We start from the raw sequence: 20,368 nt of genomic DNA, 5'->3' as shown, positions 1-20,368 counted from the left end.
GGTAGTTTCTGTTGTGATTATGATTTAAAAAGAGTAAACACAGTTGATTGATAATAAATGGCTTCAGCCAAACACTAACCATGAGTGAAAGAAAAGTTTTTGTGTTATCATTCATATTCACTGAAAAATGGCCAAGAAATCATAAAATCTAATAATTTTATAATCTAATAATAAAATAAAATAATAATAAAATCTGCCAGGGTATGTAAACTTATGAGCACAACTGTATAAGAGGATGTGCACACTTATGCAACCACATTATTTTAGCTTTTTATTTTTACTTCCCCCCTAAATGATTTCAGTTTGTTGTTCAACTGAGTTGTACAGTTTAGAGGTCACATTAAAAAGGTGGAAAACGTTCTGAAATTATTTATCTTTGTCTCATTTTTTTTTTTACATCACAGAAAGCTGACATTATCAGCGGGGTGTAGACTTTTTATATCCACTATATGTACAGTGCCTTGCAAAAGTATTCACCCCCCTTTTCTTTTTACCTATTTTGTTACATTACAGCCTTTAGTTAAATGTTTTTTTGTTTAATCTGAATTATATGTGATGGATCAGAACACAAGTTGGTGGAGTAAAATTAGAAAAATAAACATAAAACTATTTTTCAGAAATAAAAAACTGATAATTGTCATGTGCGTATGTATTCACCCCCTTTGTTATGAAGCCCATAAAAAGCTCTGGTGCAACCAATTACCTTCAGAAGTCACATAATTAGTGAAATGATGTCCACCTGTGTGCAATCTAAGTGTCACATGATCTGTCATTACATATACACACCTTTTTGAAAGGCCCCAGAGGCTGCAACACCTAAGCAAGAGGCACCACTAACCAAACACTGCCATGAAGAGCAAGGAACTCTCCAAACAAGTAAGGGACAATGTTGTTGAGAAGTACAAGTCAGGGTTACGTTATAAAAAAATATCCAAATCTTTGATGATCCCTAGGAGCACCATCAAATCTATCATAACCAAATGGAAAGAACATGGCACAACAGCAAACCTGCCAAGAGATGGCCGCACACCAAAACTCACGGACCGGGCAAGGAGGGCATTAATCAGAGAGGAGCACAGAGACCTAAGGTAACCCTGGAGGAGCTGCAGAGTTCCACAGCAGAGACTGGAGTATCTGTACATAGGACGACAATAAGCCGTACGCTCCATAGAGTTGGGCTTTATGGCAGAGTGGCCAGAAGAAAGACATTACTTTCAGCAAAAAACAAAATGGCACCTATTGAGTTTGCGAAAAGGCATGTGGGAGACTCCCAAAATGTATGGAGGAAGGTGCTCTGGTCTGATGAGACTAAAATTTTACTTTTTGGCCATCAAAGAAAACGCTATGTCTGGCGCAAACCCAACACATCACATCACCCAAAGACACCATCCCCACTGTGAAACATGGTGGTGACAGCATCATGCTGTGGGGATGTTTTTCAGCAGTCGGGACTGGGAAACTGGTCAGAGTTGAGGGAAAGATGGATGGTGCTAAATACAGGGATATTCTTGAGCAAATCCTGTACCCCTCTGTGTGTGATTTGAGGCTAGGACGGAGGTTCACCTTCCAGCAGGACAATGACCCCAAACACACTGCTAAAGCAACACTTGAGTGGTTTAAGGGGAAACATGTAAATGTGTTGGAATGGCCTAGTCAAAGCCCAGACCTCAATCCCATAGAAAATCTGTGGTCAGACTTAAAGATTGCTGTTCACAAGAGCAAACCATCCAACTTGAAGGAGCTGGAGCAGTTTTGCAAGGAGGAATGGGCACAAATCCCAGTGGTAAGATGTGGCAAGATCATAGAGACTTATCCAAAGCGACTTGGAGCTGTGATAGCCGCAAAAGGTGGCTCTACAAAGTATTGACTTTAGTAGTTATGCACATTGACTTTTTCTGTTATTTTGTCCGATTTATTGTTTGCTTCACAATAAAAAAAAAAAAAAAAATCATCTTCAAAAGTTGTGGGCATGTTCTGTAAATTAAATGGTGCAAATCCTCAAATCCATGTTAATTCCAGGTTGTGAGGCAACAAAACACGAAAAATGCCAAGGGGGGTGAATACTTTTGCAAGGCACTGTATGTGCTACAGAATCAATCACAACGCAGATTGATTATACGATCGGAAATATTCATGACTGGACAATCATACTTTTAATCAATAATTTCACTTGTGTTGGACGGTACTAGGTGTGTTGCGTTGGTCGATTTTTTTTTTAATATAGATTATGAGCGGTTTGTTTGGCGATGGCTGGCACCTCGAGATCATTTTCAGATTGGTGTGTGTATGGTGTCCCTTATACAATTGGGGGGGGGGGGGGGGGCGCTAGTCTACATACTTCCCCATCAGGATGCTGGCTTGGCAGGAAGACACAGAAGAGAGGTTTTCAGCTTCCTCCTGGGCGCCGGCGCTGCTCTGAGCGTAGACGTTGTCCGCGTGACTGGTGATGTCCTTGTAGAGCTGGATGAACTGGTAGAGGTTCATAATCCGGGACACTTCCACAATGCCGCTGGTTTTATTAATCTGGAATAGATATAACAACATGAACCATTTTCCGTGTGTTTAGAGACAAAGGCTCCTTTCACACTTGTGCGACTCCAAAGTCGCACGATTTCCAGTGCAACGTTAGAGCGCAATTTTGATCTAACTTTAGACTCTCTGGCACTACGTCGCATCAAAGTACTGCAGGAAACCTTTTCAAAGTCGCACAGATCCGAACGGCTGCCATTGAAAAACAAACAATGAGTTGCGACTTTTCATTGCGATTTTGTGTCCAAAGTTGCATGACAAGTCACAAAAGTGTATATGGAGCCTAAGGCTCCCTTCTGCGACTTGGGATCCGACTTGTAAGACCCCAAGTCGCAGGACAAATTCAATGTAGGTCTGTGGGAGCCGGACGTCACTGCAACTTCAGAAAAGGTGCCTGCACTACTTTGGTTTTACGTTTGACGCGACTTGGGTCCAGAGACTGTAAAGTCAGATCAAAGTCGCACCAGAAGCCGCATCAAAGTGGCACTGTCACACGACTTTGTCATCTCACAAGTGTGAAAGGAGCCTTTGAGTCACAGATTCATAACATTCCATTACCTCTAAAGAGAGCCTGGGTTCACACTAGATGCAGTGCGAATTCACTGCCGATTCCGCCCAGCAACCAAAACGCAACCAGTCAATGCAAACCGATTGTGGAGTGTATGTTAAGCTAACAATATCCTGAAAATGGTTTGCAAAATCAGATTGCATCGTTCACATCCATGCGATCCGATTCATGTCCAAACTGACAGTTCGCACTGCGATATAAGAACTGATTTGGTGGGGTCATTAACTTTCTATTGACACTCCCAGCAGTTCGCATATAGCAGTGTGAAGTGCCTTTGTGTCAGGTGCGATGTGGGAACCCGCACTGAAAATCGCAGAGTTCCCGCATCGCACTAGTGTGAACTGAGCCTAAAGCTCTGTTATGTGGGGGTTGTCCACACTGGGCCGGCCACGCGGCGGGGTTGTCCACACTGGGCCGGCCACGCGGCGGGGTTGTCCACACTGGGCCGGCCACGCGGCGGGGTTGTCCACACTGGGCCGGCCACGCGGCGGGGTTGTCCACACTGGGCCGGCCACGCGGCGGGGTTGTGGGCACGCGGCGGGGTTGTGGGCACGCGGCGGGGTTGTGGGCACGCGGCGGGGTTGTGGACACTGGCCACGCGGCGGGGTTGTGGACACTGGCCACGCGGCGGGGTTGTGGACACTGGGCCATGCTGTGGGTTGTGGACACTGGACACGCGGCGGGTTGCGGACTTTGTGAAGTACAGCACAGAACATGTACAGTATTGTCTTGTCCTTCTCTCCTACATGCCGGCAATTGCCAGCTGTCAAAAAGACAGCCGGGAGTTGCCGCCGTTAAAAAAATAGATTAAGGTATCATTTACACTAGCAGTTGGTGGTGGTGGGGGGGGTGGTAAAACCCAGTCGTGGGGCTGTACTACCACCCACCAAAACCCAATCCCTTCAAGTGAATGGAGCTGTGCTGCAACCGTAGATGTCAGATGCTCTTCGAAGAGCGATCGTAGACAGTGTAATTGAAAGTATTATTGTTACTTTTGTATCTGATCTGTTTCATTTATCTGCAGATCAAAAGGGTGAGCTTCTATCTGCATATGATGTCAACTGGACAAGTCAAAAAATAAATAAAAAAGCCTTTTTTTTTTTTTTTTTCAATAAAATGTGTTCCTTTATTAACTCTTAGTTTACCCCATCAGCCTTAATTGATTCCTTCTTCCCCTTAGCGAATATTTTCCTGCTCATTTCTACCAGAATCATAAATTTTAGTATAATTTTAAATAAAACAAAATTACAGAACAACAATCACACTTTTTTTTCCATCTAAAAACAAGAACATTTTTTTAAACTAATAAATGATCAAAGCAAAAGTAGAGAAAAAAAAAGTTATTTTTTTCCCTCCTTTTTGCTTGTGGATGGTTTCAGAAAAAAAAAAAAAAGTCTACATCAAAACATCACAGAAAGAATTCAAATGCAATGAATGAAAGGAATGAGCCAGGGATAGGGATGCTGTACATCCTCCAGCCAGGAAATGAGGCGGGCTCTAGCTGTATTGCACGTTGTGAGGAGCTCACAGTGTGCAGTGAAATCAGAGGAAGCCGTTCCAGTCCAGGAGAGGAGCCGCTACAACATTGCAAAGACTAGAGGGAAGGCTGAAGGTCAGATTTAGTAGAATTGGATTGACAAGTACCGGGATACCGTATAACATCAGTTTTCTGGAGTTGAATGACGCAGAGCAGCACTCACCTTCGTACACAAAACACGAACAACTACTTTCCACAGAGCAGACGTGTCCGATCCTGGCTGTACTTCAAACAGGAGATGTTTGTCCTGTCCTGATGCCAACCTCGCAGTCCTGAGACAAAGGAAAGGAAATAATGGAGTCATCAAAGAGGAATTCCTCAGGTTTACACAATGTCCTTAGAACACTGTCCTCACCATACCGATCACACACACTGTCCTCACCATACCGATCACACACACTGTCCTCACCATACCGATCACACACACTGTCCTCACCATACCGATCACACACACTGTCCTCACCATACCGATCACACACACTGTCCTCACCATACCGATCACACATACTCCTCACCATACCGATCACACACACTGTCCTCACCATACCGATCACACACACTGTCCTCACCATACCGATCACACACACTGTCCTCACCATACCGATCACACACACTGTCCTCACCATACCGATCACACACACACTGTCCTCACCATACCGATCACACACACTGTCCTCACCATACCGATCACACACACTGTCCTCACCATACCGATCACACACACTGTCCTCACCATACCGATCACACACACACTGTCCTCACCATACCGATCACACACACTCCTCACCATACCGATCACACATACTCCTCACCATACCGATCACACACACTGTCCTCACCATACCGATCACACATACTCCTCACCATACCGATCACACACACTGTCCTCACCATACCGATCACACACACTGTCCTCACCATACCGATCACACACACTGTCCTCACCATACCGATCACACACACACTGTCCTCACCATACCGATCACACACACACTGTCCTCACCATACCGATCACACACTGTCCTCACCATACCGATCACACACACTGTCCTCACCATACCGATCACACACACTGTCCTCACCATACCGATCACACACACTGTCCTCACCATACCGATCACACACACACTGTCCTTACCATACCGATCACACACACACTGTCCTCACCATACCGATCACACACACACTGTCCTCACCATACCGATCACACACACTGTCCTCACCATACCGATCACACACACTCCTCACCATACCGATCACACACACTGTCCTCACCATACTGATCACACACACTCCTCACCATACCAATCACACACACTGTCCTCACCATACCGATCACACATACTCCTCACCATACCGATCACACATACTCCTCACCATACCGATCACACACACTGTCCTCACCATACTGATCACACACACTGTCCTCACCATTCCGATCACACACACTGTCCTCACCATACCGATCACACACACACTGTCCTCACCATACCGATCACAAACACTGTCCTCACCATACCGATCACACACACTCTTCACCATACCGATCACACACACTCCTCACCATACCAATCACACACACTGTCCTCACCATACCGATCACACATACTCCTCACCATACCGATCACACATACTCCTCACCATACCGATCACACATACTCCTCACCATACCGATCACACACACTGTCCTCACCATACCGATCACACATACTCCTCACCATACCGATCACACACACTGTCCTCACCATACCGATCACACACACACACTGTCCTCACCATACCGATCACACACACTCCTCACCATACCGATCACACACACTGTCCTCACCATACCGATCACACACACACTGTCCTCACCATACCGATCACACACACACTGTCCTCACCATACCAATCACACACACACTGTCCTCACCATACCGATCACACATACTCCTCACCATACCGATCACACATACTCCTCACCATACCGATCACACACACTGTCCTCACCATACCGATCACACATACTCCTCACCATACCGATCACACACACTGTCCTCACCATACCGATCACACACACACACTGTCCTCACCATACCGATCACACACACTCCTCACCATACCGATCACACACACTGTCCTCACCATACCGATCACACACACTGTCCTCACCATACCGATCACACACACACTGTCCTCACCATTCCGATCACACACACTGTCCTCACCATACCGATCACACACACACTGTCCTCACTATACCGATCACACACACACTGTCCTCACTATACCGATCACACACACACTGTCCTCACTATACCGATCACACACACACTGTCCTCACCATACCAATCACACACACTGTCCTCACCATACCGATCACACATACTCCTCACCATACCGATCACACATACTCCTCACCATACCGATCACACACACTGTCCTCACCATACCGATCACACATACTCCTCACCATACCGATCACACACACTGTCCTCACCATACCGATCACACACACACACTGTCCTCACCATACCGATCACACACACTCCTCACCATACCGATCACACACACTGTCCTCACCATACCGATCACACACACACTGTCCTCACCATACCGATCACACACACACTGTCCTCACCATTCCGATCACACACACTGTCCTCACCATACCGATCACACACACACTGTCCTCACTATACCGATCACACACACACTGTCCTCACTATACCGATCACACACACACTGTCCTCACTATACCGATCACACACACACTGTCCTCACTATACCGATCACACACACACTGTCCTCACTATACCGATCACACACACACTGTCCTCACTATACCGATCACACACACACTGTCCTCACTATACCGATCACACACACTCCTCACCATACCGATCACACACACTGTCCTCACCATACCGATCACACACACTGTCCTCACCATACCGATCACACACACTGTCCTCACCATACCGATCACACACACTGTCCTCACCATACCGATCACACACACTGTCCTCACCATACCGATCACACACACACTGTCCTCACCATACCGATCACACACACACTGTCCTCACCATACCGATCACACACACACTGTCCTCACCATACTGGGCCACACTTCTGCCCTCTCCCCCATACTGGCCACACGCCCTCCTCCCCGCCATATTGGCCACACGCCCTCCTCCCCGCCACACTGGTCATACGCCGTCCTCCCCGCCACACTGGTCATACGCCGTCCTCCCCGCCACACTGGTCATACGCCGTCCTCCCCGCCACACTGGTCATACGCCGTCCTCCCCGCCACACTGGTCATACGCCGTCCTCCCCGCCACACTGGTCATACGCCGTCCTCCCCGCCACACTGGTCATACGCCGTCCTCCCCGCCACACTGGTCATACGCCGTCCTCCCCGCCACACTGGTCATACGCCGTCCTCCCCGCCACACTGGTCATACGCCGTCCTCCCCGCCACACTGGTCATACGCCGTCCTCCCCGCCACACTGGTCATACGCCGTCCTCCCCGCCACACTGGTCATACGCCGTCCTCCCCGCCACACTGGTCATACGCCGTCCTCCCCGCCACACTGGTCATACGCCGTCCTCCCCGCCACACTGGTCATACGCTGTCCTCCCCGCCACACTGGTCATACGCTGTCCTCCCCGCCACACTGGTCATACGCTGTCCTCCCCGCCACACTGGCCATACGCTGTCCTCCCCGCCATATGTTGTCCTCCCCATCATACTGGCCACACGCTGTCCTCTTCATAAAAAATATAATATAAATACACACATATACAGTGTATGTATTTCTTTCTTAACTTAAGTAATGATAAATGTATCACTGAGAAATGGAAAAAAATAAATAAATAAATAAAAGGTCTCTGGTCTATAGGGTGAAGTACAGAGGGAGAGCTGAACTGGTTATCAAAAAATTAAATTTTTTATCATGCAAAACATCCGGTCTATTAGTAAATCTTCTGCCCTTTGCAGTGTGACAGACGAGGTGATGAAGGATTGTGCTCCATGAGCTGGAATACAATTCTCCAGTTTGAAGACACTCGGACAGCGGACTGAACCTGAATTTCTGGTTTCCTCTCAGTGTGAATGATCCGCTGTGTTCACGGATTAGACGGTCCAGCGCTCATTCGCCCAGACAGCTGGTGTTTGATGTGTATACAGAGAAGGTGTGACATCACACCGCATGACTCGGAGGAGGAGGAGGACACCTCTTCCCAGACAGCGGCAATCATCTCATCAAAGAATCAGAGGATGTATGGAGTGGACTCTGGAACCAAAAACACACAACTCCGAGGTCAGCCGAGTGTGAGAGCTCAGGAGACTTTACTACATATCCTTATCAGACAGTCTGAAGTATTTAGGAAGAGACATGGTGGGTTTCTTAACCACTTCAGCCCCGGAAGGTTTTACCCCCTTCCTGACCAGAGCACTTTTTACAATTCGGCACTGCGTCGCTTTAACTGCTAATTGCGCGGTCATGCAATGCTGTACCCAAACGAAATTTGCATCCTTTTCTTCCCACAAATAGAGCTTTCTTTTGATGGTATTTGATCACCTCTGCGGTTTTTATTTTTTGCGCTATACACGGAAAAAGACTGAAAATTTTGAAAAAAAATGATATTTTCTACTTTTTGTTCTAAAAAAAATCCAATAAACTCAATTTTAGTCATACATTTAGGCCAAAATGTATTCGGCCACATGTCTTTGGTAAAAAAAATGTCAATAAGTGTATATTTATTGGTTTGCGCAAAAGTTATAGCGCCTACAAACTAGGGTACATTTTCTGGAATTTACACAGCCTTTAATTTATGACTGTCTATGTCGTTTCTTGAGGTGCTAAAATGGCAGGGCAGTACAAAACCCCCACAAATGACCCCATTTTGGAAAGTAGACACCCCAAGGAAATTGCTGAGAGGCATGTTGAGCCCATTGAATATTCATTTTTTTTGTCCCAAGTGATTGAATAATGACAAAAAAAAAAAAAAATTACAAAAAGTTGTCACTAAATGATATATTGCTCACACAGGCCATGGGCATATGTGGAATTGCACCCCAAAATACATTTAGCTGCTTCTCCTGAGTATGGGGATACCACATGTGTGGGACTTTTTGGGAGCCTAGCCGCGTACGGGGCCCGGAAAACCAATCACTGCCTTCAGGATTTCTAAGGGCGTACATTTTTGATTTTACTCCTCACTACCTATCACAGTTTTGAAGGCCATAAAATGCCCAGATGGCATAAACCCCTCCAAATGACCCCATTTTGGAAAGTAGACACCCCAAGCTATTTGCTTTGAGGCATGTTGAGTTCATGGAATGTTTTATATTTTGACACAAGTTGCGGGAAAGTGACAAATTTTTTTTCTTTTTGCACAAAGTTGTCACTAAATGATATATTGCTAACACAGGCCATGGGCATATGTGGAATTGCACCCCAAAATACATTTAGCTGCTTCTCCTGAGTATGGGGATACCACGTGTGGGACTTTTTGGGAGCCTAGCTGCGTACAGGGCCCCGAAATCCAATCACCGCCTTCAGTATTTCTAAAGGTGTAAATTTTTGATTTCACTCTTCACTGCCTATCACAGTTTCGGAGGCCATGGAATGCCCAGGTGGCACAAACCCCCCCCAAATGACCCCATTTTGGAAAGTAGACACCCCAAGCTATTTGCTGAGAGGCATGGTGAGTATTTTGCAGCTCTCATTTGTTTTTGAAAATAAAGAAAGACAAGAAAAAACATTTTTTTTTTCTTTTTTCAATTTTCAAAACTTTGTGACAAAAAGTGAGGTCTGCAAAATACTCACTATACCTCTCATCAAATAGCTTGGGGTGTCTACTTTCCAAAATGGGGTCATTTGGGGGGTTTTTTGCCACCTGGGCATTCCATGGCCTCCGAAACTGTGATAGGCAGTGAAGAGTGAAATCAAAAATTTACGCCCTTAGAAAGCCTGAAGGCGGTGCTTGGTTTTCGGGGTCCCGTACGCGGCTAGGCTCCCAAAAAGTCCCACACATGTGGTATTCTCGTACTCAGGAGAAGCAGCAGAATGTATTTTGGGGTGTAATTTCACATATTCCCATGGCATGTTTGAGCAATATATCATTTAGTGACAACTTTGCGCAAAAAAAAATAAAAAAAATAAAAAATTGTCTCTTTCCCGCAACTTGTGTCACAATATAAAATATTCCATGGACTCGACATGCCTCTCAGCAAATAGCTTGGGGTATCTACTTTCCAAAATGAGGTCATTTGGGGGGGTTTTGAACTGTCCTGGCATTTTATGCACAACATTTAGAAGCTTATGTCACACATCACCCACTCTTCTAACCACTTGAAGACAAAGCCCTTTCTGACACTTTTTGATTACATAAAAAAATAATTTTTTTTTGCAAGAAAATTACTTTGAACCCCCAAACATTATATATTTTTTTAAAGCAAATGCCCTACAGATTAAAATGGTGGGTGTTTCATTTTTTTTTTTCACACAGTATTTGCGCAGCGATTTTTCAAACGCATTTTTTGGGGAAAAAACACACTTTTTTAAATTTTAATGCACTAAAACACACTATATTGCCCAAATGTTTGATGAAATAAAAAAGATGATCTTAGGCCGAGTACATGGATACCAAACATGACATGCTTTAAAATTGCGCACAAACGTGCAGTGGCGACAAACTAAATACATTTTTAAAAGCCTTTAAAAGCCTTTACAGGTTACCACTTTAGATTTACAGAGGAGGTCTACTGCTAAAATTACTGCCCTCGATCTGACGTTTGCGGTGATACCTCACATGCATGGTGCAATTGCTGTTTACATTTGACGCCAGACCGACGCTTGCGTTCGCCTTAGTGCGAGAGCAGGGGGGACAGGGGTGCTTTTTTTTTTTTTTTTTTTTTTTTTTTCTTTATTATTATTTTTTTTTTATCTTATTTTAAAACTGTTCCTTTCATTTTTTTTTTTTAAATCATTTTTATTGTTATCTCAGGGAATGTAAATATCCCCTATCATAGCAATAGGTAGTGACAGGTACTCTTTTTTGAAAAAATTGGGGTCTATTAGACCCTAGATTTCTCCTCTGCCCTCAAAGCATCTGACCACACCAAGATCGGTGTGATAAAATGCTTTCCCAATTTCCCAATGGCGCTGTTTACATCCGGCGAAATCTAAGTCATAAAATGCTCGTAGCTTCCGGTTTCTTAGGCCATAGAGATGATTGGAGCCACTCTGGTCTCTGATCAGCTCTATGGTCAGCTGGCTGAATCACCGGCTGCATTCTCAGGTTCCCTGTTGAGACAGGAGAGCCAGAGAAAAACACGGAAGACGTTGGGGGGGGGGGGGCATTCCCTCCCACTGCTTGTAAAAGCAGTCTAGAGGCTAATTAGCCGCTAGGATTGCTTTTACATGAAAGCCGACCGCTGGCTGAAAAGAATGATACCAAGATGATACCTAAACCTGCAGGCATCATTCTGGTATAACCACTCAAAGTCGTGAATGGCGTACCTGAAGACAAAAAAATGGTTAACAATAAAGCACAGTAAACGGTAAAGTATAAAAAATTGCATACCTGAAAAGCAAACATGATAAAACATAATAACAATAAAACATTGCAGAATAGAATACAGTAAAAAAGAGCAGAACAATAGAGAGAGAATAGAGAGAAAAAGAACAATAAAACGACAACTATTTTTTTTTATTTTATATTTTTGTTTGTGTTTTTTTTTTTTTTTTTACACTTTTTTTGTAACTAACTTTTATAACTGTAACCGGTTCCAGGTTCGGGTCTCTCAAAATGCGATGGCATCTTGGGAGACCCTGTGAAAGTGTGCCTAGTCTGTGCAATGCTGTACCCTACGCTAATACTCAACTAGTGAATGGTAGCGTTCAAAACATTCACCAATGCAAAGACCAGGATTGTCAGGACAGGAGGGACAATAATAGCGGGTGTCATGCCTATATCCGCGCTTGCTGCAGACACAACATCTTTTTTGGGGGGGGTTCGTTGGGTAGGGGTACTCGGGAGGACATAAAAATGCCTCTCATGCAGCCGACTGCATTTGGTTGGGGATGTGAATGGGGGAAGTACGGGCGCTGCAGAAGTGGTGGGTTCCCAATTAGGATTGGCGAATGCAGCAGGAAGGGCATTATGGGCACGACGGGCCTGTGTTTGTCTTCTTGGTGGCAGCGGGACACTACTTGTGCTTGCCACCTCACCAGCTTGAACTGCACTTATGGGACTCGCCACGTCACCAAGTGTTACTGCAGTGCTGGTTTGACTACGACCGGGGTCTACTAGGCCGCTGGTGCTTGCCAGTTCACCAAAACGCTACCAAAAAAACTGTTAGCGATCGCAGGGATCAGGCCTGACTCTGCGAACGCTGCAGTTATGCGTTTAGTGTTTTGTAAGTGTCAGTGATCGATCGATACTGCACTTGGGTGGGCTGGGCTGGGCTGGGCCGGGTGGAGGGGCAAAACGCAGGTGCTAGCAGGTATCTGGGCTGATCCCGCTAACACTGCGTTTGTGGGAACCCTAAACTGCTGGGGACGCTAGTATAGATCTGATCGGATCAGATATTGATCCGTTCAGATACTATACCACTAAGGGAGGTGTACGGTGCGTGCGTGGGTGTTAGCGGTACTGGCGCTAACCTGACGCTGCCTGGGGCTGGTGCTTGCCAGTTCACCAAAACGCTACCAAGAAAACTGTTAGCGATCGCAGGGATCAGGCCTGACTCTGCGAACGCTGCAGTTATGCGTTTAGTGTTTTGTAAGTGACAGTGATCGATCGATACTGCACTTGGGTGGGCTGGGCCGGGCAGAGGGGAAAAACGCAGATGCTAGCAGGTATCTGGGCTGATCCCGCTAACACTGCGTTTTTGGGAACCCTAAACTGCTGGGGACGCTAGTATAGATCTGATCGGATCAGATATTGATCCGATCAGATACTATACCACTAAGGGAGGCGTATGCTGCGTGCGTGGGTGTTAGCGGTACTGGCGCTAATCTGACGCTGCCTGGGGCGACGCATATCACCGCCGGGCGATCAGGGGGCTAAAACTTTATTCGGTAATAAACGGCGGGTGCCCTGACACTATAAAAAATAAACGAACTAACCAGCGTCACCCGTAACGGTTATACGGTGATCAGTGGTGAAAGGGTTGACTAGGGGGCAATCAAGGGGTTAAAACATTTATTAGATAGTATATGGGGGTCCCTGACGCTATAAAACGCTGACGGCGAACCTAAATATTTACCTCCCTAACTAGCGTCACCAGCGACACTAATACAGCGATCAGAAAAATGATCGCTTAGTGACACTGGTGACAGGGGGTGATCAAGGGGTTAAAACTTTATTAGGGGGGTACCCTAGACCTAAAGGGGGCTACCACTCACTGCCCTAACACTGTAACTGTCACAAACTGACACCATGCAGTAATCAGAAAAAAAAAAAAAAATACTGCTTGGTGTCAGTTTGTGACAGGGGGGGGGATCGGGGGGCGATCGGGGGGGGATCGGGGGTGTAAAGTATGCCTGGCATGTTCTACTGTGTTGTGTGTAGTGTTGTGCACTTACATGTCTTCTCTCCTCGGCGCTGGAACGGAAACTGCCGAGCCGAGGAGAGATGACATCACATCCTCTGCCTGTGTGAAACTACACACAGGCAGGGGAGGATTCCGATTGGCTGGGAGCGATCGCGAGGGGGGGGGCCACGATCGGATGGTCTCCCCCTCGCCTCCCAACGCTCCCAGTCAAATGCCGACCGCCGCTGGCACCGGGGGGGATCCGATAGGACCCCCCGCCCGCGGGAGGCAGATCACGTGCAGGTACGTGATTCTGCCTGCCCGTGCCATTCTGCCGAAGTATATCTACGTTAGGCGGTCGGCAAGTGGTTAAAATTTTAATTTTTTTTGGAAAATGAAGAAATTAAATAAAAATAATTTATTTTTTTACATACTGGTCACCAGTGCAATCATAACTGGTGTGGCGGTGATCAGGGACACTGACTGGGGACAGTATTTTATTTTTATATAAACAAAGATTTAAAAAAAAAAAAAAAAAAATTTATAATATGTACATTTATTATATAATACATTTTTTTTACATCTTTGTTTAAAAAAATGAATACAAATTATATATATATATATATATATATATATATATATATATATATATATATATATATATATATATATATATATATATATATATATATATATATATATATATCTCAGCTGCTATGAATGACTCGGAAGTTCAGCCCCCGGGGAGATCACAGAGATCTTGTCTTTCTGCTATGCAGGAAGATGGATCTGTGTGTTTTCCCAGTCACACCTTCCCCCATACAGTTAGCAATCACTCCCAGGGAACACACATACATACATACATACATACATACATACATATATATATATATATATATATATATATATATATATATATATATATATATATATATATACACACACACACACACACACACACACATACATACATATATACACACACACATATATAAAATCACCACCATTACTAGTAGAAAAAAATAATAATTAAAATGCCATAAATCTATCCCCTATTTTGTAGACGCTATAACTTTTGTACAAACCAATCAATATACGCTTAGAGATTTTTTTTTTTTTTTTACCAAAAATATGTAGAAGAATATATATCAGCCTAAATAGATGAAGAAATTCGTTTTTTTTACATTTTTTGGGGGATATTTATTATAGCAAAAAGTCAAAAATAGTTGTTTTTTTTTCCAAAATTGTCAGCCTTTTTTTGTTTATAGCGCAAAAAAAAAAAAAAAAAAAAAAAAAAAACCCACACGCAGAGATGATCAAATACCACCAAAAGAAAGCTCTATTTCTGGGGGGGGGAAAAAAAGCAGGACATCAATTTTGTTTGGGTACAACGTCGCACATCCGCCCAATTGTTAGTTAAAGCGATGCAGTGCCGTATCACATAAAATGGCCTGGTCATTAAGGGTAAAAAAAAATGGATTTTTAGAACAGCTTACCTGTAAAATCCTTTTCTTGGAGTACATCACGGGACACAGAGCACCATAATAATGACTATGTGGGTTATACGCTTACCTTTAGGTGATTGGACACTGGCAACCAATAGTAAGATGGTTCCTCCCATATAACCCCTCCTACACGGGAAGTGCCTCAGTTTTGTAGCAAGCAATGACGATCCCAGAAAAAGAGGGGAGGGACCTCTGTGTCCCGTGATGTACTCCAAGAAAAGGATTTTACAGGTAAGCTTTTTTAAAAATCCATTTTTCTTTATCGTACATCATGGGACACAGAGCACCATAATAGTGACTATGTGGGATGTCCTAAAGCAGGGATCTCAAACTGGCGGCCCTCCAGCTGTTGCGAAACTACAAGTCCCATCATGCCTCTGCCTGTGGGAATCATGCTTGTAACTGTCAGCCTTGCAATGCCTCATGGGACTTGTAGTTTCCAAACAGCTGGAAGGCCGCCAGTTTGAGACCCCTGTCCTAAAGCAATGCATCTGAGGGGGGGGGGGGACGGGACACACACATCATCCCTAGACCCAATGGATCTGAGATTATACAGCAGCCTGCAACACGCTGTGGCCAAAAACAGTCTCATTTTGAGATCTCACATCCATCTGGTAAAACCTGGTGAACGTATGAACTGAAGACCAAACGGCTGCTTTGCAAACCTAAGCCATAGACACCTGCTGGCGTACTGCCCATGATGCACTAACCCCTCTAGTGGAGTGTGCTCTTAAATCTCGGGGTGGAACCCTGCGCTTTATTTCATACGCCTGGACAATAGTCTGGCGAATCCACCTGGATATAGATGAACTTGTTGCCGGTGTTCTGCTGAGAAAGTTCCCCTCGGCGGATAAGGACCCCCCTCGGAGCCGGCGGAAATAGCCGAAGCCGAATAGTTGGAAATAAGCTGTACACGGCGCCTGTAAGAGGGCCCCTCGAGGGCTCGCTTCGCTCGCCACGCTTCGGGCACGGCCTCGCTTCGCTCGGCTCTTTTTTATTCTCCCTCTAGGTCCACTTGGATGGTGGGGCTTGAACCTGGACCTAGGGCACAGGCGCCGTGTACAGCTGATTGAAGATTTTCAGCTTCGGCTATCTTCGGCGGCTCATAGTAGTTCGTGCTGCGCCTACGCAGTACATGGGGGGTCCTTATCCGCCGGGGGAACTTTCTCGGCAAGACACCGGCTGTCCTCTTTTAAGACCCTCAGGCAAGACAAAAAGACAGTCAGTTTTCTGAAAGGGAGCTGACATTTCCAAGTAAACCTTTATCGCTCTTGCCACATCCAGTGAGTGAAGCGACCTTTCCTCCCTAGTTTTAGGGTTTGGAAAAAAGGAAGGTAAAATGATATCCTATATCAAATGAAATTTGGAAACTACTTACCTTCGGTAGAAAATCCAGATGAGGGCGCATGACCACTCTGTCCTGATGAAGAACCATAAAAGGTTCTTTGCACGAAAGGGCGGCCAATTCTGACACCCTTCTAGCCGATGTTATAGCCACTAGGAAAACTAATTTCCTGGTCAATAGGACAAAAGGGACATGCCTAATAGGTTCAAAGGGCTGACTCTGTAAGGCTGATAGTACCAAATTTAGGTCCCAAGGTGGTTTAAGCGGTGGCCTCAGGTGTGTTACTCCCTTGACAAAGGTTCGCACCAAAGAATGGGATGCAATTGGTCTTTGGAAAAAAAACGATAAGGCCGAAATCTGTCCCTTGATTGTCCCTAAAGCGAGCTGCAAGTCTACTCCTGTTTGGAGAAAGGCGAGCACCCTTCAAATCGTATACCTACGAGGGTTCCATTTCCTTTTCTCACACCAAGAAATGTATGACTTCCAGACTCTATAATAGATAGCTCTAGAAACTGACTTTCTAGCGTTTATCAAAGTGGACAAGACTGAACCCATAATACCACGGTCTTTCAATAGTCTGATCTCAATAGCCAGGCTATCAAATTCAGCAACCATAAAGAAGGATGGAATATGGGCCCTTGAGACAACAGGTCTGGGCGGCAAGGAAGAACCAACGGATCTCCTACTGCCAACTTCACAATCTCAGAGTACCATGATCTCCTGGGCCACAGTGGGGCCACTAAGATCACCGGCTTCTGTTCCTCCCGTATTCTGCGTAGTAAGTGCGGCAGAATTTGGATCGGAGGGAAGGCATATATCAGAGAATACTGATCCCAAGGGACCACTAATGCGTCTATCCCGACAGCAAGCGGATCCTTGGTCCTGGACACAAACCTGTCCAGCTTGGCATTGAATCTGGATGCCAGCAGATCCACATCTGGGGTCCCCCAGTATTGGCAGATATGTAGAAAAACCTCAGGATGCAGGGACCATTCCCCTGGTAACAATTTCTGGCGACTCAGGAAATCCGCCTGCCAAATGTCCACCCCCGGGATAAACACTGCCGACAGAAACGGCACATGTTTTTCTGCCCAGGTTAGTATATGATTTACTTTCCTTTGGGCTGCCCGACTCCTGGTACCTCCCTCGTGGTTGATATACGCCACTACTGTGGAACTGTCGTACTGAACTCTCACCGGAAAACCCCGCAATCTGGACATCCAGAATCGCAGGGCCAGACGGGCTGCCCGAATCTCCAGTAGATTGATGGGTAGAGTCTTTTCTGTCTGGGACCATATTCCCTGGACAGACGCTTCCTCTAGGACTGCTCCCCAGCCGAGAAGACTGGCGTCTGTGGTCACCACTCTCCAGGCTACTGGTGGGAAAGACTTCCCACTTTTTAAGTTGCTGGTTCTTAACCACCAAGAGAGGTTCCATAGAACCTGTGGAGATAGAACCATTGGTTGATCCAAGGTTCAAGCAGACTTGTCCCAGGCTTTCAGGATACTTTTCTGGAACACTCTGGAGTGGAACTGTGCATATGGTACTGCGCTGAAAGATGACACCATCTTGCCCAATAACCTCATGCACAGCCGAACAGAAGGTGTTGGTTCTTTTCTCACCTTATGTACAAGTTCCACTATGGAGGCGACCTTTAAGGGCGGAAGAAACACTTTTTCTTGGGCGGTGTCCAAGACCAGACCCAGATACACCAAGGTTTGGGTCGGACAAAGAGCTGACTTGTCCAAATTTAGTACCCAACCTAGGCGTTGTAAGACCCGCACTGTACTTGACACGTTTAGAACTAGTGTAGGGTGAGAGCATTCCCTTAGAAGTAGATCGTCCAGGTATCCTATTATGGAGACTCCTTGAGATCTTAGGGAAGCCAATACTGGGGCCAGAACCTTAGTGAAGACCCTGGGGGCCGTGGCTAGACCGAAAGGCAGTGCCACAAACTGGAAATGACTGCCCTCTACAGCGAAGCGTAAGATCCTTTGGTGTGGACCGAAGATCGGCACATGAAGGTACGCATCCTTGATATCTATGGATGCCAAATAGTCTCCCTTTCTCAGGGACCTTATTACTGAACGAACCAACTCCATGCGGAAAGATCGGACGTCTACAAAGAAGTTGAGAGCCTTGAGGTCCAGAATGGGACTTACTTCCCCATTTGGTTTCGGCACGGTGAATAGGTTTGAGTAAAACCCCTTGAATCTTTCCTCATGCGGAACCTTTACAATTACTCCCTGTGTCAGCAGATGGTGTAAAGCTAGAAATAGGCCTTTTCTCTTCTCTGGATCCGCCGGGACCCTTGAGTACAGAAACCGGTTCGGGGGGACCTCCATTCTGTAACCGTATTTTACAGTGGAAATGACCCATCTGTCTTGAACTAGTTCTTCCCAGGCCTCCCCCAAACAGCTGAAGCCTGCCCCCCACCCATGAGAGCGGGGGCGCCCCTTTACAAGGTAGACTTGGAGTTGGGCTTGGGTGGCTTTTGGGACCAGGGTTTTTTCTGACCCTGTGGTCTTTTAAACCCAGACGGCTGAGGCCGTCGATACCGCTTAGGGGAAGAGGCACCAGGACCTGGAGGATTAGGAATTTTATAAGAGGGCTGCTTCCCCTTCTTTTTAATAGGAAGCAGAGCGCTCTTACCTCCTGAGATCTTTTGGATATATTTATCCAGATCTTCGCCAAACAGGCGCTCTCCATGAAATGGAAAAGCAGCAAGTAGCCTTTTACAATGCGTCTCAGCAGACCAGTTCTTTAGCCACAATACTCGGCGCATATGAACTGATAGTAACGCAAAACGAGACATCTGTTGGATAGAGTCTTTTGAAGCGTCTACCACAAAACACAAGGCATGAGGGATCTCTGATAGTTCCTCAGCAGATTCCTCCAGGCCAGGTATGTTCTTTACTATCCTCTTAAAGCGATCCTTTAGGGATTGACATATCCCAATGGCTGCAATAGCAGGTTGAACTGCTGCACTGGCAACCGAGAAGGAGGCCTTCAATAAGGACTCTAGCTTTTTATCAGCCGGATCCTTGAAAACCTGGGCATTATCCACTGGACAGGTTACGTTTTTATGCACAGAAGATATGGCAGAGTCTACCAAAGGTGTGCTCCATTTCTTCCTAAACTTCTCCTCCATAGGGTATAAAATAGAAAACTTTTTTGGGAGGTAAGTATATCCTGTCAGGATGCTCCCAGTCCGCATAAATCACCTGCTCCAGTAACAGATGCAAGGGAAAGGCTTGGGAAATTTGTTTATGTCGCAAAGATTCCAGAGTGGAACAAGAGAGTGCAGACTCCTGAACCGGGGGAAACTTAAACCCAATTCGTACCATC

The 20,368-nt window shown here is 45.7% G+C and overlaps 1 protein-coding gene across 1 annotated transcript in view; it reads right to left on the bottom strand.

Annotated features, from left to right (window-relative positions):
• RNF141 (ring finger protein 141) overlaps nucleotides 1-20,368 on the bottom strand; it is a 42,081-nt gene that overhangs the window by 14,289 nt on the left and 7,424 nt on the right. The window contains exons 3-4 of the mRNA XM_073604086.1: nucleotides 4,798-4,906; nucleotides 2,339-2,523 (exon numbers count right to left, since the gene is read on the bottom strand). Coding sequence (XP_073460187.1) covers nucleotides 2,339-2,523; nucleotides 4,798-4,906 — 294 coding nt within the window. The remainder of the gene's footprint in view (nucleotides 1-2,338; nucleotides 2,524-4,797; nucleotides 4,907-20,368) is intronic.

Source organism: Aquarana catesbeiana, linkage group LG11 (assembly GCF_042186555.1).
Source record: "Aquarana catesbeiana isolate 2022-GZ linkage group LG11, ASM4218655v1, whole genome shotgun sequence".
Lineage (NCBI taxonomy): Eukaryota > Metazoa > Chordata > Amphibia > Anura > Ranidae > Aquarana > Aquarana catesbeiana.
Note: the sequence above shows the minus strand (reverse complement) of the source record. Positions and strands in the feature narration are given on the sequence as shown.